Source organism: Chlorocebus sabaeus, chromosome 6 (assembly GCF_047675955.1).
Source record: "Chlorocebus sabaeus isolate Y175 chromosome 6, mChlSab1.0.hap1, whole genome shotgun sequence".
NCBI classification, from domain to species: Eukaryota; Metazoa; Chordata; class Mammalia; order Primates; family Cercopithecidae; genus Chlorocebus; species Chlorocebus sabaeus.
In genome coordinates this window covers 16,342,707-16,368,476 of record NC_132909.1, presented here as the reverse complement: position 1 = coordinate 16,368,476, position 25,770 = coordinate 16,342,707, and the positions used below count along the sequence as shown (strand labels likewise).

General features: G+C 40.1%; 1 protein-coding gene across 1 annotated transcript; it reads right to left on the bottom strand.

Moving 5' to 3' along the window:
* Positions 1-24,325, bottom strand: LOC103247766 (pregnancy-specific beta-1-glycoprotein 3-like). Its single transcript, XM_073016374.1, has 4 exons — positions 24,086-24,325; positions 22,819-23,073; positions 11,604-11,687; positions 1-9,732 (listed from the first exon to the last, which is right to left on the bottom strand). The coding sequence occupies exons 1-3, from the start codon at positions 24,174-24,176 to the stop codon at positions 11,644-11,646; spliced, it is 390 nt and encodes a 129-aa protein (XP_072872475.1). The 5' UTR covers positions 24,177-24,325; the 3' UTR covers positions 1-9,732; positions 11,604-11,643.
* Positions 24,326-25,770: the final 1,445 nt, after the last annotated feature.

Below are 25,770 nucleotides of genomic sequence, written 5' to 3'. Positions count from 1 at the left end.
GGTGCATAAGTGAAGCATGAGACAAAACAAAATGCTGGCTGTCAAATCCTGAAAGCAAATGGGACAAAAATCATTTTTTAAAGGTGGATGTCATTCAGGGGACCTTGTAAATCTTAGAGTGTCCTCTTACCAGATGAAGTGGAGGATGAGGTTAAATTATGGAGTTAGGTGACAGTGGGCACATACATCTCTGCCATAGTTTTTTTTTTAATCTGTAAAAATGGGGATGGTGGCACTTAGGATTTTTTTTTCAGGACTGTAGCTACATGAAAAGCACTTAGGATAGTGCCTGGTGCGTAGTGAGTGCTGCATTCGTGTGTGAGCTATTATAATTATGGGAATAGGCAGAAGTGCCACCCTGGTCATCCAGAGTGGGGAAGTACTTTCCAGTCAGGGTTCAGGCAGGCCAGCTGGAGATGAAGCTGGTTAGTGGGGATGCTTAACTTCCAGGAGTAGAAGAATTTAGGAGAAGTAACTCATGCACAACATTCTGTAAACATTCCTTTACGCAACAGCAGGAATGCCGAGAGTGGGTGTGGCTTCTGTGACAATCATCTTCTCCTCAGGAATCTAAGAATGTGTCCTAGAGTGGAATGGCTTTGATGTAAGCCAAGCCCAGAAAGGGGCTTCAAGACTGCCTTGCAGATAGCATTCATCTTGAAAAAGGAAAGCATTCATCTATCTAAAGGAATACCCTCTTCTGGCCCAGGCCATTATTTTTGTTTTTGTGCTATCCTAATTTTTAAGGTGTAAGGAGAAAGACTGAAGAATAAAATAATGAAGTGCATGTATGAAATAACGGTAGAATTGAGACTGGTATGTGTAAGTTAAGAGAAATCGTGTATAAATTTTGTGTGAACATAAAAAGGATTTCTTGTTGCAAACAGACATCTCCATATACATAATACCATTGTCTTGAGTGGATAGAACACACCATCAGAGTCATGAGAGAATGGGTAGTGTGACTTCTTTAATTGGCAGGTTAGACTGAGAAAGTTACTGAAGAGAAAGGAGTTGAAGGAAAAGATGAGTGAGGGCAAGAAAATGGGTTGGTGAAAGGAAAGGACTGAAAGGAATGTTTACCGAGGGGCTCATCAGGTACCAGGCTCTGTGACTAATGTCTTATACATGTTAATTTACTCTTCAACTGTCATTTTCTGATGTATTAAGAGTCAGCCTTACACTGCAGATAAGGGAAGAGGCTGAGGGAGGTCAAATGAGGGGCCTAGGGTCATCCAGCCACTTCATAGCAGAGCTAGTATGTTTCACTGTGGTTTGTGTAGACAGAAAAGTGAGACGTGGAAGGAAGGCAAAACATATTTTTGTTGTGGGTAATGTTTACGAAAATGATCTCTATGAGGCAGAATAATGGCCTCTTAAAAATGTCCACGTCCGGGCTGGGTGCGGTGGCTCAGGTCTGTAATCCCAACACTTTGGGAGGCTGAGACGGGCAAATCACAAGGTCAGGAGTTCAAGACCAGATTGGCCAACATGGTGAAACCCTGTTTCTATTAAAATTCAAAAATTAGCTGGGCGTGGTGGCGGGCACCTGTAATCCCAACTACTTGGGAGGCTGAGGCAGGAGAATCATTTGAACCTGGGAGGTGGAGGTTGCAGTGAGCTGAGATCACCCCACTGCATTCCAGCTGGGGCAACATGAGTGAAACTCTGTCTCAAAAAAAAAAAAAAAAAATTCCCATCCTAACCCTTGGGACCCATGTATTTACTTTTCTTGACAAAAACACTGTTCAACGGTGATACAGTTGAGTATCTTGAGATGGAAAGCTTATTCTGGATTTTCTAGGTTTCTCCGGATGTCATCATAAAGGTCCTTGTAAGTGAAAGCGAAAGGCAGGAGAGTCAGAGTGAGAATGATGCAGCCTGAGAGACTCCACTGACCATTGCTTTCTGTGAACATGTGTGACAAGACAAAATTTCAACAAATTTAGTTGTAGATGTAAGTGGGTTTTATTTGTGATTTATGATTTGGGGCAGGTCTCCCTCTACAGATACAGTGATAACTCCCCCTAGGCAATACAATAGCAAAACAGTGGGTTTTGTCAAAAGCGGATCAGTAAACAAAGCCATAGAAATAAATTGATTGGTTAACATCAGAATACTTCAGGTCACTTATTTTTGTAACAGTTAAAGCAGAGGGACTTCCTTATTATGCTCACTCAGGTAGACTGGAATCTTCTTTTTACAGAAAAATATGACCTGTTTTGAGAGCTATATGATTCCTTAAAATTTCAGTGGGAGTATATAACATCCAGTGTATGTGGCTCTATTTTGAAGTGTCTGTACTCCCACTTAGGTGAGAATATGATCAAAATTTAAAGAATTAACATTAGTCTCAATAACCGTAGTTTTGGACTTCCATCATTTCTCTTCTTTTCTTTTTTTAATTTCCTTTGTCTTTTTAAATTTTTTTTATACTTTATGTTCTAGGGTATATATGCACAACGTGCAGGTTTGTTACATATGTATACATGTGCCATGTTGGTGTGCTGTACCCGTTAACTCGTCATTTAGATTAGGTATATCTACTAATGCTATCTCTCCCAATTCCCACACCCCACAACAGACCCCGGTGTGTGATGTTCCCCATCCTGTGTCCAAGTGTTCTCATTGTTCAGTTCCCTGCTGTGAGTGATAACATGCGGTGTTTGGTTTTCTGTTTTTGCGATAGTTTGCTGAGAATGATGGTTTCCAGCTGCATCCATGTCCCTACAAAGGACAGGAACTCATCCTTTTTTATGGCTGCATAGTATTCCATGGTGTATATGTGCCACATTCTCTTAATCCAGTCTGTCATTGATGGACATTTGGGTTGGTTCCAAGTCTTTGCTATTGTAAATAGTGCCGCAATAAACATACATGTGTACGTGTCTTTATAGCAGCATGATTTGTAATCTTTTGGGTATATCCCAAGTAATGGGATGGCTGACTCAAATGGTATTTCTATTTCTAGATCCTTGAGGAATCACTGCACTGTATTCCACAATGGTTGAACTACTTTACAGTCCCACCAACAGTGTAAAAGTGTTCCTATTTCTCCACATCCTCTCCAGCACCTGTTGTTTCCTGACTTTTTAATGATCGCCACTTTTACTGGTGTGAGATGGTATCTCATTGTGGTTTTGATTTGCATTTCTCTGATGGCCAGTGATGATGAACATTTTTTCATGTGTCTGTTGACTGCATAAATGTCTTCTTTTGATAAGTGTCTGTTCATATCCTTTACCCATTTTTGATGGGGTTGTTTGCTTTTTCTTGTAAATTTGTTTGAGTTCTTTGTAGGTTCTGGATGTTAGCCCTTTGTCAGATGAGTAGATTGCAAAAATTTTTTCCCATTCTGTAGGTTGCCTGCTGCCTCTGATGGTAGTTTCTTTTGCTAAGCAGAAGGTCGTTAGTTTAATTAGATCCGTTTTTTCAATTCTGATTGTTGCCATTGCTTTTGGGTTTTAGACATATAGTCATTGCCCATGGCTATGTCCTGAATGGTATTGCCTAGGTTTTCTTCTAGGGTTTTTTTGTGATTTTAGGTCTAACATTTAAGTCTTTAATCCATCTTGAATTAATTTTTGTATAAGGTGTAAGGAAGGGATCCAGTTTCAGCTATCTACTAATGGCTAGCCTGTTCTCCTAGCACCATTTATTAAAACGGGAATCCTTTCTCCATTTCTTGTTTTTCTCAGCTTTGTCAAAGGTCAGATGATTGTAGATGTGTGGTATTATTTCTGAGGGCTCTGTTCTTCTCCATTGGTCTATCTCTCTGTTTTGGTACCAGTACCATGCTGTTTTGGTTACTGTAGCCTTGTAATATAGTTTGAAGTCAGGTAGCGTGATCTCTCCAGCTTTGTTTTTTTGACTTAGGATAGTCTTGGCAATGTGGGCTCTTTTTTGGTTCCATAGAAACTTCAAAGTGTTTTTTTTCCAATTCTGGGAAGAAAGTCATTGGTAGCTTAATGGGGATGGCATTGAATCTATAAATTACCTTGGAGAGTATGGCCATTTTCATTATATTGATTCTTCCTATCCATGAGTATGGAATGTTCTTCCACTTGTTTGTGTCCTCTTTTATTTCACTAAGCAGTGGTTTGTAGTTCTCCTTGAAGAGGTCCTTCACATCCCTTGTAACTTGGATTCCTAGGTATTTTATTCTCTTTGAAGCAATTGTGAATGGCTGTTCATTCATGATTTGGCTCTCTGTTTGTTTGTTACTGGTGTATAAGAATGCTTGTGATTTTGGCATATTGATTTTGTATCCTGTGAATCTGCTGAAGTTGCTTATCAGCTTAAGGAGATTTGGGCTGAGACAATGGGGTTTTCTAAATATACAATCATGTCATCTACAGACAGGGAAAATTTGACTCCCTCTTCTCCTAATTGAATACCCTGTATTTCTTTCTCTTGCCTGATTGCCCTGGCCAGAACTTCCAACACTATGTTGAATAGGAGTGGTGAGAGAGGGCATCCCTGTCTTGTTCCAGTTTTCAAGGGGAATGCTTCCAGTTCTTGTTCATTCAGTATGATATTGGCTGTGGATTTGTCGTAAATAGCTCTTATTATTTTGAGATATGTTCCATCAATACCGAATTTATTGAGAGTTTTTAGCATGAAGGGCTGTTGAATCTTGTCAAAGGTCTTTTCTGCATGTATTGAGATAATCAATGTGGTTTTTGTCTTTGGTTCTGTTTATATGCTGGATTACATTTATTGATTTGTGTCTGTTGAACCGGCCTTGCATCCTAGGGATGAAGCCCACTTGATCATGGTGGATAAACTTTTTGGTATGCTGCTGAATTCTGTTTGCCAGTATTTTATTGAGGATTTTTGCATCAATGTTCATCAGGGATATTGTCTAAAATTATCTTTTTTTTTTTTTGTTGTATCTCTGCCAGGCTTTGGTATTAGGATGATGTTGGCCTCCCATATGAGTTAGGGAGGATTCCCTCTTTTTCTATTGATTGAAATAGTTTCAGAAGGAATGGTACCAGCTCCTCCTTGTAACTGGGAGTATTTGGCTGTGAATCCATCTGGTCCTGGACTTTATGGTTGGTAGGCTACGAATTATTACCTCAATTTCAAAGCCTGTTATTGGTCTATTCAGGGATTCAATTTCTTCCTGGTTTAGTCTTGGGGGAGTGTATGTATCCAGGAATTTATCCATTTCTTCTAGTTTTCTAGTTTATTTGCATAGAGTTGTTTGTAGTATTCTCTGATGGTAGTTTGTATTTCTGTGGGGTCCGTGGTGATATCCTCTTTATCATTTTTATTGTGTCAATTTGATTATTCTCTCTTTTCTTCTTTATTAGTCTCTCAATTTTCTTGATCTTTCCAAAAAACCAGCTCCTGGATTCAATGATTTTTTTGAACGGTTTTTTTGTGTCTCTATCTCCTTCATTTCTCCTCTGATCTTAGTTACTTCTTGCCTTCTGCTAGCTTTTGAATGTGTTTGTTCTTGTTTCTCTCGATCTTTTAATTGTGATGTGTTGTTAGGGTGTCAATTTTAGATCTTTCGTGCTTTCACTTATGGGCATTTAGTTCTATAAATTTCCCTCTGCACACTGCTTTAAATGTGTCCCAGAGATTCTGGTATATTGTATCTTTGTTCTTACTGGTTTCAAAGAACATCTTTATTTCTGTCTTCATTTCATTTTGTACCCAGTAGTTATTCAGGAGCAGGTTATTTAGTTTCCATGTAGTTTTGTGGTTTTGAGTGAGTTTCTTAATCCTGAGATCTAGTTTGATTGTACTGTGATCTGAGAGAGAGTTTGTTAAAATTTCTCTTCTTTTACATTTGCTGAGGAGTGCTTTACTTCCAACTATGTGGTCAATTTTGGAATAAGTGTGACGTGGTGCTGAGAAGAATGTATATTCTGTGATTTTTGGTGGAGAGTTCTGCAGATGTCTATTAGGTCCACTTGGTGCAGAGCTAAGTTCAATTCCTAGATATCCTTGTTAACTTTCTGTCTCATTGATCTGTCTAATGTAGACAGTGAAGTGTTAAAATCTCCCATTATTATTGTGTTTGAGTCTAAGTCTCTTTGTAAGTCTCTAAGGGCTTGCTTTATTCATCTGGGTGTTCCTGTATTGGGTGCATATGTATTTAGGATAGTTAGCTCTTGTTGTTGAATTGATCCCTTTACCATTATGTAATGGCCTTCTTTATCTCTTTTGATCTTTGTTGGTTTAAAGTCGGTTTTATCAGAGACTAGGATTGCAACCCCTGGCTTTTTTTGCTTTCCATTTGCTTGGTAGATTTTCCTCCATCCCTTTATATTGAGCCTATGTGTGTCTCTGCACGTGAGATGGGTCTCCTGAATACAGCAGTCTGATGGCTCTTTACCCTTTGTCCAACTTGCCAGTCTGTGTCTTTTAGTTGGACCATTTAGTCCATTTACATTTGAGGTTAATATTGTTATGTGTGAACTTGATCCTGTCATTGTGATGTTGTATGGTTATTTTGCTCGCTGGTTGATGTAGTTTCTTCCTAGTATCGACGGTCTTTACATTTTGGCAAATTTTTGCAGTGACTGGTGCTGGTTGTTCCTTTCCAAGTTTAGTGCTTCCTTCAGGGGCTCTTGTGGGGTAGGCCTGGTGGTGACAAAATCTCCCAGCATTTGCTCGTCTGTAATTATTATTAAGTTTAGTGAGGGCAACGGTATGTTAGTGAGGGATTTAGGGTCGTTTGATTATGAGGTGAGATGGTCACATGTGGATGAAGTAATTCTTAACAAAACATCGGTATGTAGAAGTACAGTATACAGAGATAAAAATGTACAACATAGTGTGTGCATCAGCAATTTCTAACGGAGCCTTAAAACAGGAACACAATCTATCCATATCCTATGATTAGCAAGATATTAATCAGCAGTAACAGTTGCAGGAAAAGCTGGTTGCAACAATCAATAGAAAGAGGATGTGAAGCTAGACAAGCGGTTAAACCAAAAAATTCTGAGAAGGGAGTATACCTAAACTCTAAAGAGACCTAGAAGAGCTGTGGCAAGATAAGTGCGTTTATAACCCTATCCTATCCATATGAACAGGCACCCCTCATGTGTCCATTAATAGACTCTCCGCAAGGGTTGCATTCCATTCCCAGAGCTATGAACATCTACTTTTCTGGGATGGGAATCTTGGTGATGTGAAACCTCCCTGACTACACGTCCATTTATAGGCTCTCTACAGGGGAAGTACATCACGTGCTGTTGGCTCATTCTGGCAGTCCAACCTGACACTTTCTTTACATAATCCTGCATGAAGTTTTGTATTTGCAACAATCAGGAGCATTTCATCTTTTATTCCATAGCAATGGTTTCAGGGGGTCTCCCTACAGGACTACAGGCGCACACAACCACACCCAGATAATTTTTGTATTTTTAGTAGAGACAGGGTTTCACCATATTGACGAGGCTGGTCTCGAATTCTTGACCTTGTGATCTGCCTGCCGTGGCCTCTGAAAGTGCTGGGTTTACAGATGTGAGCCACTGCACTTGGCCCATAAACCACACATTTCTTTTGGTTTTTGAATTCCAGCCCAAGAGAAACAATTTGATATTTGAAGGATGGCTGCACACAAATATTTGCACACACAAAAAAAGTTTGTAGTTTGCACCACATGAGGAAGACTACCAGTATGACTATCAGGACGAAAATATCAAGAGGTTGGAATATGCACCTTAGGCAAGATGCAAACCAACTGTAATAGAATAGATCAAAGAAGAAGCCAGAAGAGTCTAGTCATTTTAACCAGGCAACACATTTGTTGATTTTTACAACTGAGTCTCCATAATACCTGATGTATTTATCCACGTGCAACAAGAAGTGTCAGAACCTCCACAGGTTCCCCCGTGTTTAGCTGGTAGAAAGCAATTCTATTTTCTAGCATTGCATGTCCATGTTAAATTAAAACAGGGAGCGAGAGGAATAGGCAAGTACACAAGTAGAAGAATAAAAAAAAAAACAACTCCATGCACCTGAGGAAAAAGTTGTGTTAAAGATGCAGCTAACTTCAGCCTTTTGGTGGACTAAAGGATCTCTTGTTATGTAAAAATGTGTGGACCAGGTGCGGTGGCTCACGCCTGTAATCCCAGCACCTTGGGAATCCGAGGCGTGCGGATCACCTGAGGTCAAGAGTTCGAGACCATGCTGACCAACATGTAAAAACCCCGTCTCTACTAAAAATACAAAATTAGCCTGATGTCGTGGCGCATGTCTATAATCCCAGCTACTAGGGGGGCTGAAGCACTAGAATCACTTGAATCCAGGAGGCAGAGGTTGTGGTGAGCCAAGATGTTGCCATTGCACCCCAGCGTGGGCAACAAGAGAGAAATTCCATCTTAAAAATAATAATAAGTGTGGTTGACATGAAATATCTGACACTGTTAACTTACTCTCAGAAGCTACTTCTTGTGAAATCCTAAGTACAGCACTATTCTGGGAAGCAAAGGAGACAGGCATAAGCAAAGACAAACTAAGAGAAGTAAGAGTCTCATCATGATTGATAGTCTTGTTCTGATATCTTGAAAAAAGCTGTCTAAAGTGTACAGTCATCAACTTGCTGTTGTGCTTTGCAGTTTAAGTATCTCTAAGTTACGGTGTTGAACACTTGGTGAGCTCTGAGTGGCCCACACCTCAGACATGAGGGTTTTACCATGAAATTTACATTGAGTTGTCCACCTCTAGCTTATATGACTTCAGGATCAGAGATGTTCTTGTTCTTAACGGTTTCATTGGAGAAAATTGAATTGGAAGAACTAAAAGAATTCAGCGTCCACTCCAGTCTACCAGTAGGTTATAAATGCTCAAAGATAATGAGCAGTGGTTCAGTCTGGTAACAGGTGTACTACAGTTTTTCTTTTCAACACAATTTTTCTCTATATAGGATTCTCTATTTTTTCCAAAGATAATTCCAGTAGGATGAATTTGTTTGCAAAATAGGTTGAGTCTCAGCCAACTTGCCTAGATTCTTTATCTAAGTGCAACAAGAGTAGCATTGGACCATAAAGGATCTTTTTAAACTTTGCTTTGTTAGAAGTTTTATAAGACTCTCAGATTAAACTTCTAAAAACCTCTTGAGACTAGGAAGCCAAACAAAGGCCAACTTCAGACATTCCCTGCATTCCCTATGGGTTTATTCTATGTATATTCTCAAATAGAATATCCCAGTCAAAGCCTTGGTTATATAACCAATGTTTTCAAATGTGTCCTGTTATACAGAGTGTAGATTCTCTCTGAACTTGTGCAAATATCTTTATTACACTAAGAAAATGAATACTCATGGATACTGTGAATAGTTTCCCAATTCTGGGGCACTCAGATTGGGAGCAAAAGCAAATGTTTTCATTTTTGTTTACAAAAGTATAATTTACCAAATAATTGTAAAGTATAAAGAGCTTAAAAGAGAAAGTTCATAAATCTGGAGAATAAAACATTCAAAGAATCAGCACATTTTCAAATAAAAAATTATGAAAACATTATCTTTTTGATTATTAAGCCCAATATAACTGAGTTTTCTTCTTCTTTTTCTTGAATTTCATGAAGGTATCAGCCTGTTCATTAAAATTTTGAAAGTTCTCAGAGAGTCCAGTGGTATGATCTTGAAGTTATCAGAAACTTGTATTCAAGAGTCTTTGTCAGAGTCTTTTCCACATAGCTCCTTGAAGAAAAGGCAGTTTTGGACCATAGCTGACTGTAAATACTTCCAGGAGGAATCAAAGCAACTGTCTGGGAATGACAAAGATTTAAAATGACCATGGTTAAAAATCTAATGAGATTTTTATTAGGTTTTTTATGGTAAAGACACAGCTCACATAGAAATCTAGTTACTTCTGTGGCATATGACGCTATGACTGATAACATATTCGATTTCCAGAAATGTCACACAGTTTTTAGAACTCATTTTAAAAAAATTTCTTAATTTTTTTTTCTTTGAGATGGAATCTCGCTCTGTAGACCAGGCTGGAGTGCAGTTGCAGGATCTCTGCTCACTGCAAGCTCCACCTCTGGGTTCACGCCATTCTCCTGCCTCAACCTATGGAGTAGCTGGGACTACAGGCGCCAGCTTCCACACCCGGCGAATTTTGTTTTTGTGTTTTTAGTAGAGACAGGGTTTCACCGTGTTAGCCAGGACGGTCTCGATTTCCTGACCTCATGATCTGCCAGCCTCAGCCTCCCAAAGTGTTGGGATTACAGGCGTGAGCCACAGCACCCAACCTAGAATACTCATATTATTAACATTCCCATAAATATTATTTAGAGAAGGTTTAGCATCACTTATCACTCATTTGAAAATGCTTTATATATATTTTAACATATCAAATAAGGTGGCTTTTCCATTCAGCTTCTCTTTCCCAACTGGATTACTGAATTCTTGGTGTAGCCCATTAATAATTAGGGCCAAAAACGTATAGTCTTATGTATGTCGAAAAAGGTCCTTATATAATTCCAGTACTTCTACCTGAGAATCATTGATTTAGTTTTAAGTTCTACCTATTACAAGAGTTCTCCATCCTCGTTACATGTTTGTAGTGTCAGGGAAGGCTTAAAAATTACCGGTGCCTGGGTCCCTCTCTAGACCTTTAAACTGGAACTCATGGGTGGCGCTTGAGCACCCACTTTTAAAAATGTTTTCCAGTGATTCCAATGTGGAGCTATATTTCCCGTCAGATCTCTCTGATTTCTTGTGGCCTTCACTTTTTTTCTATTTTGGTATCATGATTATTTTCAGGTCTCATTTCCTGTCTTAGTCTTTATGTCCCCTGGGGTAGGGACTTTGCCTTCTTCATTTCTGTATCTTTTTTGAACATGTGAATTGGTCATCAGGGAAAGGTCTCAACCACATATAGGTTGTGTTCTGACTCTCAGGTTCACAGGCTAATCCTAAAGTCTTTGTTCTTCAAGAGGTCAGAGATTGTTTGTGATGAACGGTGTGGTTAAGTCTGTAGTGCAGATGGTGGAGGGGCATTCACCCTGTTTTTAGGCATAGCATTGGAACTAAGAATTTTATGTCTATATGGGTGAAGGGGCAGGGATGGGAGGAAGACAGTTCTAATTAGGATGGAAGAATTATACTAGGAAGTAGAGGTAAAGGAAGTGAGAAGGATTAGTAAATAGAAGAAATGTGAACTTACAAATAGGCTAGAGTAGACCCCTGGAGATTCTTGATTAAGTGGATTAACCAGATTTTAGAAAGGTAATGAGGCAGTCATATGCAAGGAAGATTTCAAAGTCTGGAGACAAGAAGTCAAGCAACACTTTGAGAAGTGTTTGAGCTTTGTGGGAATGGAGAGAATTACACTATTGAGAGAGCGTTAAAAATAATGAAGAGGGTTTCACAATGTGAAAATGTGTTTCTCATTTAAATCTGAGAAACAAACGAGCAGAAGCTGGAGATAATTATGTTTTAAAGACATTGGGGGTACAGGGAGCATAAAGGCCAGGTAGAAAGGGAACTGCAGGAATTAGTGCTGGGATGCAGGAGTTTGGTGGAGGAAGGAGGAGATCCAGTCCCAGATACAGGGAAATAAGTCTTTTCCCTCTCCCAAGCATGGCCGTCAGCCCTGCAAGAAATGGGAGAAGAGAAAAGGCCATCATACCTGCCAGAGTTCCTGAAATACAGAAATGACATCACGGCTGCTATGTCAGATGATTCCAGGCTAGCTTTCCTCTTCCTAAAGGAGCTGTCATGGAAAGAAAAGAAAAGAACGAATGGAGATGATGTTATTTAAGGGGGGAGCCTCAGGCAAAAGCATGTGACATGAAGTACTCTATAATTGCTTCTTCAAGGAATGCAGTATTTCTGTTGGAAACCTCATGGGAGATGATTATATTCTTGCTGTTCTTTTTCCTCTCTCACCGTGTTTCTAGGTTTTTGATCATTCCTCTGTCAATTCTCTATTGCACTCAGATATTTCAGAAAGCTTTCGGATGGGAGAAAGGCTGATCGCTATTTTGTCTGTCATTAGAACTATCCACCTTTACACTTTTTCATGGTTGCATCTTTTACTTAGTGTCCCTGTGGTGGCAGCCATGAATGAGACCCTGCCAGATCTCCATGGCAGGGACCTGATTGACAGAAGGCCCAGGTCAGTGCATTTCAAATTCACCAACTCCTTTGCACAGAACGCTTCCTTCCCACAGGCTCCCAACAAGGGCGTGAAAGCAAGCCTAGTTCTCTGAGACTCTCCCTAACTTTAATGGGTGACTTGTTGGAGGACTCCCCATCAGCCTTGCAAAAACTCTCTTAGAACTGCATTGGTACCTAAAACTTCTTTCTCTTTCTTTTTCACAGGAGTCAGCTTTGCTTAGTGGTCTGTGGATTATCCCACACTACCTTCATGCCTGCCCCACATTCCCTCACAGGTGTCTTCCCTGATAAATTATCTTATATGTCTAATCCCATCCTGGATGCATCTCAGTTGGTGAAAACTAACATACCAGGCTTGATTCTTTGCACTTAGATTTTTTTCCTTTGTCACCCACAAGCAGTCAGTAACCATGTCCTAGTGTTTTATGTGTTACCTCTTTTTCTACATATATATGGAAATAGGTACTGTTGAGGGGCATGTCCTATATGGAAGGCCTTGTGCTAAATACTTTACCTGAACCTCATGTAATTCACACAGTAAGCCTGTCAGGTAGACATTATTTCCATTTTGCCTATGAAAAGGCAGAAACTTAGAGTAGTGTAAAAACTTTCCTAGTGTCATATGGCTAGTAATCGAGATTTCTTTCTAGGATCTGAGATTTCTTTCTAGGACTATTTGACCTCAAGGCTAATGATGGTGGTAGTAATATAGCAGCTGACATTGGTTCGTCTGTGTGTGGCTTCTTTTTTCATTGACTGTATTAAAACTTTAAAAGAATGGTATGAAGCAAGCTCTCTCATACTTCAGGATATGAAAGAAGAACAAACTACACCCAAGCACAGTGAATGAAGGAAACAATATGGATTAGAGTGGTTAAAAATAAAATGCAGAATGGAAAAAGAATAGAGTAAACTAATGAAAGAAAAGTTGATTCATCAAAATAAAATCGGCAAAATTGACGACCATTAACTTGACTAACAAAAAAAGAGAGAAGATTAAAATTACTAAAATCAGAAATGAAAATGGAGTCTGAGCATGGTGGGTCATATTTTAATCATAGTACTTTCGGAGGTCACAATCTGAGGATTTCTTGAGGCCAGGTGTTTGGACCAGCATAGGTAACCTGGGGAGACCCAGTCTCTCCAAAAAAAGTTTAAAACCTATTAGCTGGGCATAGTGGCATGCATCTGTAGTCCTAGTATTTTGGGAGGCTGAAGAAGGAGAATTGATTGTGCCCAGGAGTTTGAGGCTGCAGGGAGGCATAGTCACACCACTGTATTTCAGCCTGGGCTGGCCTACAGAGTGAGCGCCTGTCTCTCCCTCTAAAAAAAAAAAAAAAAAAAAAAAGAAAATGAAAGATTACTACCAATTCTGATAAAATAATGATTAAGAAAGTACTGTAAATAATTCTATGCCAATAAATTGGATAACCTAGATGGAATAGACAAATTCCTAGAAAAACACAAAAATATGAATAGAACTATAATCAGTAATAAGATTGAATCAATAAAAACATTTGATGAAATTCAATATTTTTTCATGATAAAAACATTCTAACTAACAATGGAAGGAAACCACCTCACCGTAAAGGCAATATGTGAAAAAACCAATGCTAACATCATACTCAATGGAGAAAGACTGAAAGCTTTCCCTGTATGAGCAAGAACAAGACAAGGATGCTGTTTTGACACTTCTATTCAATGTAGTATTGAAAAGTCTAGTCAGAAAAGTTAGGTAAGAATTTAAAAAAAGACATTCAAGTTGGATGAAAGGAGTAAAATTATTTCTGTTTGCAGATAACTTGAAGTTATATGTAGAAAATCCTAAAGATGGAACAAACCTATTAAAATTAATAAATGAATTCAGTAATGTTGCACAATACAAAAATAACATTCAAATATCCGTTGTATTTCAATACACTAACCATGAACAATCTGAACAGAAATTAAGAAAAAATTGTGATTTGTATTAATATCAGAAAGAATAAAATATTTATGAATAAGTTTAACCAAAGAGGTGAAATGATTACACCTGAAATCCATAAAATATTGCTTAATGATAACATCAATAAAATGAAAGACATTTTGTTTTCATGAATTAGAAGACTCACTATTGTTAGGAGGACAACGCCACCCAAAGTGAGCTGCAGATTCAATACAATTCCTATCAGAATCTCAGTGACATTTTTGCAGTAAAAGAAAAATCCGTCCTAAAATTTATATTGAAACTCTTTACCCTAAATAGACAAACAACTTTGAAGAGGAAGAATGAAGCCGGAGGACTGACACTTCAGGATTTCAGCATTTACAACAAAGCCCCAGTAACTAATACAGTGTGGTACTGGTATTAAGGAAGACATAGAAATTAATGAAATGGAACAGAGAGTCCAAAAAGAAATACTTGCATATATGTCCAAATGATTTTCATCGAGTGTGCCAAGATCATTCAATGGGGAAAGGACAGTGTTCTCACCAAATGATATTGGAAAAGTTGGATATCCAAGGGCAAGAATGAGTGGAACCTTTACCTAACATCATATACAAAAATTAACCCACAATAGATCAAAGATTTAAATATAAGAACAAAAGCTATACAACCCTTAGAAGAAAACATAGGAGAAAAGCTTCATGATATTGGATTTCAAAATGATTCCTTGGTTGTAACAACAAAAGCATAGGCAACAAATAAAATGGATAAATTGGACTTCATAAAAATCAAAACCTTTTATATATCGAAGAATATTAACAAGAAAGTAAAAAGGCAAACCATGAAATGAGAAAAATAATTGCAAATTATAAGTGTGATAAGAAATTAATTTCCAGAATACATGAAAAACTAGGAAACATCCAAAAACCCAATTAAAAAATGAACAAAGGATTAAAATAGAGTTTTCTCCAAGGAAGATATAAAAATATCCAATAAGCCCATGCAAAGCTCCTCAGCATCATGAATACTTAGAGATATGCAAATCAAAACCACAATGTGACACCACCTCACACACTTTAGTATGGCTTTGATAAACAACAACGACAGCAACACAAAACAACAAGTGTTTTCAAATAGATGAAAAAAATCAGAGCTCTAGTGCATTGCTGATGAGAAAGGGAAATGTTATAGCCACTGTAAAAAGTGGTATGGCTGTTTCTCAAAATATTAAACATAAATTACCATTTGATCCAGCAATTCCACTTCTGGACTTACTCCCTATAGAACTGAAAAAAATTTGAACACATATTTGCACATTGATGTTCAGAGAAGCATTACTCACAATAACCAAAAAATGGAAACAACGGAAAAGTCCATTGAAAGATAAGTGGGTAGGCCAATGAGGTATATCTATATATCAAAATGTTGTTCAACGGGGGCGGAGCAAGACGGCCGAAAGGGAACAGCTCCAGTCTTCAGCTCCCAGTGCGAGCCACACAGAAGACAGGCGATTTCTGCATTTTTAACTGAGGTACTGGGTTCATCTCACTAGCGAGTGCTGGACAATCAGTGCTGGTCAGCTGCTGCAGCCCGACCAGCGAGAGCTGAAGCAGGGCGAGGCATTGCCTCATCTGGGAAGCGCAAGGGGGAAGGGAATCCCGTTTCCTAGCCAGGGGAACTGAGACACAGAACACCTGGAAAATCGGGTAACTCCCACCCCAATACTGTGCTTTACCAAGGGTCTTAGGGAACGGGCACACCAGGAGATTATATCCCACACCTGGCTGGGAGGGTCCCATGCCCACGGAGCCTCCCTCACTGCTAGTACAGCAGTCTACGATCTAACGGCAAGGCAGCAGCGAGGCTGGTGGAGGGGCGGCCGCCATTGCTGAGGTTTAAGTAGGTAAAAAAAGCCACTGGGAAGCTCGAACTGGGTGGAGCTCACAGCAGCTCAAGGAGGCCTACCTGTCTCTGTAGACTCCACCTCTGGGGACAGGGCACAGCTAAACAACAACAACAACAACAACAACAAAGCAGCAGAAACCTCTGCAGACGCAAATGACTCTGTCTTACAGCTTTGAAGAGAGCAGTGGATTTCCCAACACGGAGGTTGTGATCTGAGAACGGACAGACTGCTTGCTCAAGTGGGTCCCTGACCCCTGAGTAGCCTAACTGGGAGACATCCCCCACTAGGGGCAGACCGACACCCCACACCTCACATGGTGGAGTACACCCCTGAGAGGAAGCTTCCAAAGCAAGAATCAGACAGGTACACTTGCTGTTCAGTAATATTCTGTCTTCTGCAGCCTCTGCTGCTGATACCCAGGCAAACAGGGTCTGGAGTGGACCTCAAGCAATCTCCAACAGACCTACAGCTGAGGGTCCTGACTGTTAGAAGGAAAACTAACAAACAGGAAGGACACCCACACCAAAACCCCATCAGTACGTCACAATCATCAAAGACCAGAGGTGGATAAAACCACAAAGATGGGGAAAAAGCAAGACAGAAAAGCTGTAAATTCAAAAAATAAGAGCGTATCTCCCCCTGCAAACGAACGCAGCTCATCGCCAGCAAGGGATGAAAGCTGGATGGAGAATGACTTTGACGAGATGAGAGAAGAAGCCTTCAGTCCATCAAACTTCTCAGAGCTAAAGGAGGAATTACATACCCAGCGCAAAGAAACTAAAAGTCTTGAAAAAAGAGGGGAAAAATTGATAACTAGAATAATGAATGCAGAGAAGGCCATAAACGAACTGACAGAGATGAAAACCATGACACAAGAAATACGTGACAAATGCACAAGCTTCAGTAACCGACTTGATCAACTGGAAGAAACAGTATCAGCGATTGAAAATCAAATGAATGAAATGAAGCGAGAAGAGAAATCTAAAGAAAAGAGAAGAAAAATAAATGAACAAAGCCTGTAAGAAGTATGGGATTATGTAAAAAGACCAAATCTACATCTGATTGGGGTGCCTGAAAGTGAGGGGGAAAATGGAACCAAGTTGGAAAACACTCTTCAGGATATCATCCAGAACTTCCCCAACCTAGTAGAGCAGGCCAACATTCAAATTCAGGAAATACAGAGAATGCCACAAAGATACTCCTCAAGGAGAGCAACTCCAAGACACACAATTGCCAGATTCACCAAAGTTGAAATGAAGGAAAAAATCTTAAGGGCAGCCAGAGAGAAAGGTCGGGATACCCACAGAGGGAAGCCCATCAGACTAACAGCAGATCTCTCGGCAGAAACTCTACAAGCCAGAAGAGAGTGGGGGCCAATACTCAACATTCTTAAAGAAAAGAATTTTAAACCCAGAATTTCATATCCAGCCAAACTAAATTTCATAAGTGAAGGAGAAATAAAATCCTTTTCAGATAAGTAAATGTTTAGAGATTTTGTCACCACTAGGCCTGCCTTACAAGAGACCCTGAAGGAAGCACTAAACATGGAAAGGAACAACCGGTACCAGCCATTGCAAAAACATGCCAAAATGTAAAGACCATTGAGGCTAGGAAGAAACTGCATCAACTAACGAGCAAAATAACCAGTTAAAATCATAATGGCAGGATCAAGTTCACACAGAACAATATTAACCTTAAATGTAAATGGACTAAATGCTCCAATTAAAAGACACAGACTGGCAAACTGGATAAAGAGTCAAGACCCATCAGTTTGCTGTATTCAGGAGACCCATCTCACATGCAGAGACATACTTAGGCTCAAAATAAAGGGATGGAGGAAGATCTACCAAGGAAATGGAGAACAAAAAAAAAGCAGGGGTTGCAATCCTAGTCTCCGAGAAAACAGACTTTTAGCCATCAAAGATCAAAAGAGACAAAGAAGGCCATTACATAATGGTAAAGGGATCAATTCAACAGGAAGAGCCAACTATCCTAAATATATATGCACCCAATACAGGAGCACCCAGATTCATAAAGCAAGTCCTCAGAGACTTACAAAGAGACTTAGACAACCATACAATAATAATAGGAGACTTCAACACCCCACTGTCAACATTAGACAGATGAACTAGACAGAAAGTTAACAAGGATATCCAGGAATTGAACTCATCTCTGCAGCAAGCAGACCTAATAGACATCTACAGAACTCTCCACCCCAAATCAACAGAATATACATTCTTCTCAGCACCACATCACACTTATTCCAAAATTGACCACATATTTGGAAGTAAAGCACTCCTCAGCAAATGTACAAGAACAGAAATTATAACAAAGTGTCTCTCAGACCACAGTGCAATCAAACTAGAACTCAGGACTAAGAAACTCAATCAAAACCGCTCAACTACATGGAAACTGAATAACCTGCTCCTGAATGACTACTGGGCACATAACGAAATGAAAGCAGAAATAAAGATGTTCTTTGAAACCAATGAGAACAAAGATACAACATACCAGAGTCTCTGGGACACATTTAAAGCAGTGTGTAGAGGGAAATTTATAGCACTAAATGCCCACAAGAGAAAGCTGGAAAGATCTAAAATTGACACTCTAAGATCACAATTAAATGAACTAGAGAAGCAAGAGCAAACACATTCAAAAGCTAGCATAAGGCAAGAAATAACTAAGATCAGAGCAGAACTGAAGGAGATAGAGACACAAAAACCCTCCAAAAAAATCAATGAATCCAGGAGTTAGTTTTTTGAAAAGATCAACAAAATTGATAGACCGCTAGCAAGACTAATAAGGAAGAAAAGAGAGAAGAATCAAATACACGCAATGAAAAATGATAAAGGGGATATCACCACCGACCCCACAGAAATACAAACTACCATCAGAGAATACTATAAACACCTCTATGCAAATGAACTAGAAAATCTAGAAGAAATGGATAATTTCCTGGACACTTCCACTCTCCCAAGACTAAACCAGGAAGAAGCTGAATCCTTGAATAGACCAATAGCAGGTTCTGAAATTGAGGCAATAATTAATAGCCTACCAACCATGAAACGTCCAGGACTAGATGGATTCACAGCTGAAATCTACCCTAGGTGCAAGGAGGAGCTGCTACTATTCCTTCTGAAACTATTCCAATCAATAGAAAAAGAAGGAATCCTCCTTAACTCATTTTATGAGGCCAACATCATTCTGATACCAAAGCCTGGCAGAGACACAACAAAAAAAGAGAATTATAGACCAATATCCCTGATGAACATTGATGTAAAAATCCTCAATAAAATACTGGCAAACTGCATCCAGCAGCACATCAAAAAGCTTATCCACCATGACGAAGTGGGCTTCATCCCTGGGCTGCAAGGCTGGTTCAACATATGCGAATCAATAAACGTAATCCAGCATATAAACAGAACCAAAGACAAAAAACACATGATTACCTCAATAGATGTAGAAAAAGCCTTTGACAAAATTCAACAGCCCTTCATGCTAAAAATGCTCAGTAAATTCGGTATTGATGGAACGTATCTTAAAATAATGAGAGCTATTTATTCCAAACCCACAGCAAATATCATACTGAATGGGCAAAAACTGGAAAAATTCCCTTTGAAAACCGGTGCAAGACAGGGATGCCCTCTCACCACTCCTATTCAACATACTGTTGGAAGTTCTGGCTAGGGCAATCAGGCAAGAGAAAGAAATAAAGTGTATTCAGTTAGAAAAAGAAGAAGTCAAATTGTCCCTGTTTGCAGATGACATGATTGCATATTTAGAAAACCCCATTGTCTCAGCCCAAAATCTCCTTAAGCTGATAAGCAACTTCAGCAAAGTCTCAAGATACAAAATAAATGTGCAAAAATCACAAGCATTCTTATACACTAGTAACAGACAAGCAGAGAGCCAAATCATGAATGAACTTCCATTCACAATTGCTTCAAAGAGAATAAAATACCTAGGAAACCAACTTACAAGGGATGTGAAGAACCTCTTCAAGGAGAACTACAAACCACTGCTCAGTGAAATAAAAGAGGACACAAACAAGTGGAAGAACATACCATGCTCATGGATAGGAAGAATCAATATCGTGAAAATGGCCATACTGCCCAAGGTAATTTGTAGACTCAATGCCATCCCCATCAAGCTACCAATGAGTTTCTTCACAGAATTGGAAAAAACTGCTTTAAAGTTCATATGGAACCAAAAAAGAGCCCACATTGCCAAGACAATCCTAAGTCAAAAGAACAAAGCTGGAGGCATCACGTTACCTGACTTCAAACTATACTACAAGGCTACAGTAACCAAAACAGCATGGTACTGGTACCAAAACAGAGATATAGACCAATGGAACAGAACAGAGTCCTCAGAAATAGTACCACACATCTACAGCCAACTGATCTTCGACAAACCTGACAAAAACAAGAAATGGGGAAAGGATTCCCTATTTGTTAAATGGTGCTGGGAAAATTGGTTAACCATAAGTAGAAAGCTGAAACTGGATCCTTTCCTTACTCCTTATACGAAAATTAATTAAAGATGGATTAGAGACTTAAATGTTAGACCTAATACCATAAAAACCCTAGAAGAAAACCTAGGTAATAACACTCAGGACATAGGCATGGGCAAGGACTTCATGTCTAAAACACCAAAAGCAATGGCAACAAAGCCAAAATTGAAAAATGGGATCTAATTGAACTAAAGAGCTTCTGCATAGCAAAAGAAACTACCATCAGAGTGAACAGGCAACCTACAGAATGGGAGAGAATTTTTGCAATGTACTCATCTGACAAAGGGCTAATATCCAGAACCTACAAAGAACTCAGACAAACTTATAAGAAAAAAGCAATCCCATTAAAATGTGAGTGAAGGATATGAGCAGATGTTTCTCAAAAGAAGACATTCATACAGCCAAGAGACACATGAAAAAATGCTCATCATCACTGGCCATCAGAGAAATGCAAATCAAAATCACAATGAGATACCATCTCACAGCAGTTAGAATGACAATCTTTAAAAAGTCAGGAAATAACAGGTGCTGGAGAGGATGTGGAGAAATCGGAACACTTTTACACTGTTGGTGGGATTGTAAACTAGTTCAACCATTATGGAAAACAGTATGGCGATTCCTCAAGGATCTAGAACTAGAAGTACCATATGACCCAGCCATCCCATTACTGGGTATATACCCTAAGGATTATAAATCATGCTCTTAGAAAGACACATGTACAGGTGTGTTTATTGTGGCACTATTCACAATAGCAAAGACTTGGAATCTACCCAAATGTCCATCAGTGACAGACTGGATTAAGAAAATGTGGCACATATACACCATGGACTACTATGCATCCATAAAAAAGGATGAGTTTGTGTCCTTTGTAGGGACATGGATGCAGCTGGAAACCATCATTCTCAGCAAACTATCACAAGAACAGAAAACCAAACACCACATGTTCTCACTCATAGGTGGGAAGTGAACAATGAAATCACTTGGATTCGGGAAGGGGAACATCACACACCGGGGGCTATCACAGGGGTGGGGGGAGGGATTGCACTGGGAGTTATTCCTGATGTAAATGAAGAGTTCATGGGTGCTGACGATTTGATGGGTGCAGCACACCAACATGGCACAAGTATACATATGTAACAAACCTGCACGTTATGCACATGTACCCTAGAACTTAAAGTATAGTAATAATAATAAAAAAGAAATGTTATTCAAACTTAACAAGGAATAAAATTCCAATACATCATGCAAAATGGATGAACCTTGAAGACATTCTGCTAACCGAAATTAGCCAGATACAAAAGGATAATTATTACATACTTCCATTTATAAAAGATATAATAGCCAGTTACATAGAGACAGAAAATAGAATGGTGAGTGCTATGGGTTAGGGGGAGAAGGAGTGAGAGTTACTATTTATTGGGTACAGAAGTGTAATGGTAGGAGGAAAAAGTTCCGGAAATGGATAGTGTGATGGTTACACAACACTAAATTGCACACTTAGAAATAGTTAATGATAAGCCTTATATTAGATATATAAATAGTGTCCTGGTAGTCTTATACTCTATAAATATACACTTTTTGGTATTGCCCATTTCCTGCCATGCAGAGTCCCAGAGGTGAATCTCCCTATTTCTCCAAGTGTGCATCACTCACTCTCCTCTGTGCTGTGTCCTAGTGCTGTGCCCACAGCCTCACACAGCCGATGACTTCAGAGCCAGGAAACAGCTCAAGAGTCGGCCCCGAGGTTCCCTCTCTTCTTATTTCCCTGCAACCTAGGCTTCACTTCAACTGGCAGCTCGATTTAGCCGAATTCAGGACAGGCCACCAGGGCTCTTACTCCACACAAGCTGGTCCCACCCCAGGTGGAGTCAGGCAGGGCCAGACACCAGAGAAGCCCGGAGCAGAGTAGGGAGCGGTCTGAGCTGCTCCTCTCTCATCCAGGGGACTTCCTCCTCTCATTTGGAGGAAAAATGTGAGCTTGTTTCAAACCTCAGATGTTCCTTGAAGCTCATGGAGTAGTAAAAGAAAACAAAGACGTGGTAGAAAGGGAAGTGTTGGTGACAGCGAGAAAAAACTTGTCCTTGAGGACTCTCCTTCTTGTCCCTCTGTGAAGCCTCTTCCACCACATCGGGCTCAGGACTGACAAATCCCCCTCCCAACCTTTCTCAGCCTGGACTCAAGTTCAGCCATGAGAAAACAGAAACACAAGGAGAAGAGAATCTGTAGAGAGAAATTGGGAGGGCTCAGGAGGAGAATTTGGGATTTGCTCCTGCCCATGGGACACAAGCTGGGAATAAAAAATGTTTTCCTGACTCTTCTCCGAAAGCCAGAGAGACTCTACCTAAAACCCTATAGCCAATGATGCAGGATCCACTTACGAGAGACTTCGATCATCTTGAATGTGGAACGTTCCCTGCCAGTGGCTGAGTTACGAGCAGAGCAACCATAGAGTCCGCTATGCATTGTAGTAATATGGGGGATAAAGAGCTCTTGTCCTGATTGCAGAAACTTCCCATTAATCTTCCAAGAATACTCTGCCGGTGGGTTAGAGTCCGCGAAGCAGTACAAGTGGAGCTTTTCTCCTGTATGGTAATTGGAGAATGGAGACACAATGCTGGGGACGTCTGGACCATCTGGAGTAAAGAGAATAAAGCCACAGGTGATGTCGTCTGAGGGAAGGAGATGCTCCTGGTCTCTTAAAGGTACCAGTGTCCCTCTGAGTCAAGACATACCCTTAAGGCCCAGCCAAACCGCTCCTGTGTTCACTGAGTCAAGGCCTGAGGTATTCACCTGTTTCTCCCATCACAGGATGCAGACCCCAAGTCTCCCATGATGAGAGTATCTCTTCACCTTATATTCTTGGTTAAGGCTGTGCCTACCCAGGTTTTCCCAGGGCAGGGAGTCATGGCCAGCTCGGGTGTCCAGAAATAAAAGTGTCTGTACTTGGACGTGAGAGAGACTGAGATGCCTGGCCTCTGGTCGTTTGGATTTTAGCTGGTGGCCTGGTCCACAGAGGAACCAAAGATACAAAGGACCTCCAGGGTGACTGGGTCACTGGGTATGCTACCAACTTGGTCCCGTATTTTACATTCATAGGGTCTTGTGTCATTTCTTGTGACATTCGCTAGAATGAGGATACTGTTTTTACCGAGTTCCTTTAGCCTGGGAACTGACCGGGAGGCTCTGACCATTTACCCATCACACATAGGTGTAGCCCTGAGTCTTAGGTTCACAGTTAAGGCTACAACATTCTTATTCTCCATGGGTTTGAAGTTGTTGCTGGTGATGTAAGACTTGGGCAGCTCCGCTGTGTGGATAACAGAGAGAAGATTGTCCTGTGTGGCACCTTTGATGCCTCCATAGTCATCCTTCAATCAGAGTTGGCATCTCCCACCTCTCAGCCCACTCGAGTCCTTGAAAGTCAGTAGCTGGTGCGTGTGTCACAAGACAGATACATGATGATCTAAGGGCTCAAAGACTCTGAGGCCGCCTGCTCTGTCTTAGGGAAGCACCGACTTTCTCAAGTGTGAATTCAGCAGCAGTGTTGGGTCATGGACAGACAGGTCAGTGGGACCCACAGCCCCTGGTACCCCTCCCAGTCCCTCTCTAATCAACTGTCTTGCTGGCTCACCTTGAGTTCCTTACCTGGAATATGCAACTGCTGGGCCCCTTGCAAATTCCATCTTACTTTGCCCCCCAGATATGATTTCTCTGCAGTTTCCATTTCCAAGGACATTCTAGAGATGAGTAATAATGGAACTTTCCATTGTACTGAAACCCTAAGATACTGAACAGCCTTGCCTGGGACTGGATGTTTCAGCAGAAATAAGACAGGGGAGACCAGAGACAAGCCTGGAGGTCAGTTCAGTCATCAGGCAGTGGAGGCACAAGGTGGGGCAGTTTTCTGCAGGTGTTTCATGATGACTTACTTGAGCCAGTGACCTCCAAAGACAGAGAAGAGTGCAAGGAATGATCTAGAAAGAGTGAAGGGGACAGGCAATAGCTGGTAACTTAGGAGCAGAACCATGTTCCCTATTCTGGATTCTTTAAGTTTCCTCTGCTTCTGCAGAGGACAGGTGAGGACTATGTGGATCTTTCCAGAAACACATGTGGACATTTGCAAATGCAGAACTGACTGGTGGAAAGGGTGGGAATGAACTTCTGGAAATCTGGTCCTCATGGACCATGTGTGTTTGATGTATATGAGACAAATTTGGGGAGAAGTTTTGCAAATATTTTCTTCCATTGGACACTCTCCTCTCTGATTCCATGGGTTTGACTACTCTAGGGACCTCATGTAAGTGAATTCCAGAGTGAATTTGAGAAGAGAGCTGCTGGGAGTGGGGAGAATCAGAAGTTTTTTGTGGGTGTGCAGTTTCTGTTATGCAAGACGAGGAAGTTCTAGAGATCTGCTGTACAGCTCGATGTCTATAGTTCACACAGATTGAGTATTTCTTATCCATAAGACTTAGGACAAAAAGTGTTTTGGATTTCTGACATTTTTTGATTCTGAAACGTTTTTCACATACTTGCTGGTGTAGCATCCCAAATCTGAAAGATTCAAAACCTAAAATGCTCAGGTGAGGGTTTCTTTTCAGCATCAGTTAAGTATGCAAAAGTGGGAAGTGATAGGCCAAATACTTTCCTGCCTTTTTTTTTCTTTCTTTTTTTTTTCTCTCACCACCTTTCTAGCTTGGTGATTAGTTTTTGGTCGATTTCGTAGTGGTCATGCGGCACTTGTATATTCTTGAAGGCTTTGGGATGTGAGAAATAATGACTGCTATTTTCTACGTCATCAAATCTTTCCACGTTTCCATGATTCCATCTTTTCCTCAGTTTCTGTGTTGTGGCAGTCATTAATAAGAGCCTGTCAGGTCAGATTTAGGACAGGTTTTTGTAATTCTGCAAAAAATGTTACTGGGATTCTGGTAGGGGTTGCGTTGAAACTGCAGCTCACTTTGGGTAGTATTGTCTTCCTAACAATATTGATTCTTCCAATCCGTGAAAATGAAATGTCTTTCCATATACTGATGTCGTCTTTAATGTCTTTCAGTAACGCTTTGTAGTTTTCAAGGTATAAACCTCAGACAGTTTTGATTAAACTTATTCCAAAATATTTTATTCCTTTTGATGTTAATGTGAATGGAAATTCTTTTCTTAATATCCTTTTACATTGTTCATTGTTAGTGTATAGTCTAAAGAATGATATAGAAAGAGTGAAGGGGACAGGCAAAAGCTGGTGGTTTTCAAGCAGAAACATATTCCCTGTCCTGGGTTTTTGATTTTCCCTCTCCCTTTGCAGAGGGCAGGTGACTCTTCCCTGATAGCCA

What these genes read in the sequence shown, in the direction of transcription:
- LOC103247766 (XM_073016374.1), bottom strand. Translation starts at nt 24,176, where the DNA reads ATGTCCTTGGAAATGGAAACTGCAGAGAAATCATATCTGGGGGGCAAA. An exon ending in CCAGCAGTTGCATATTCCAG is followed by an intron (nt 23,074 to 24,085) that starts GTAAGGAACTCA and finishes TCTTTACTCCAG; the next exon opens with ATGGTCCAGACGTCCCCAGC. An exon ending in CAAGATGATCGAAGTCTCTC is followed by an intron (nt 11,688 to 22,818) that starts GTAAGTGGATCC and finishes TTTCCATGACAG; the next exon opens with CTCCTTTAGGAAGAGGAAAG.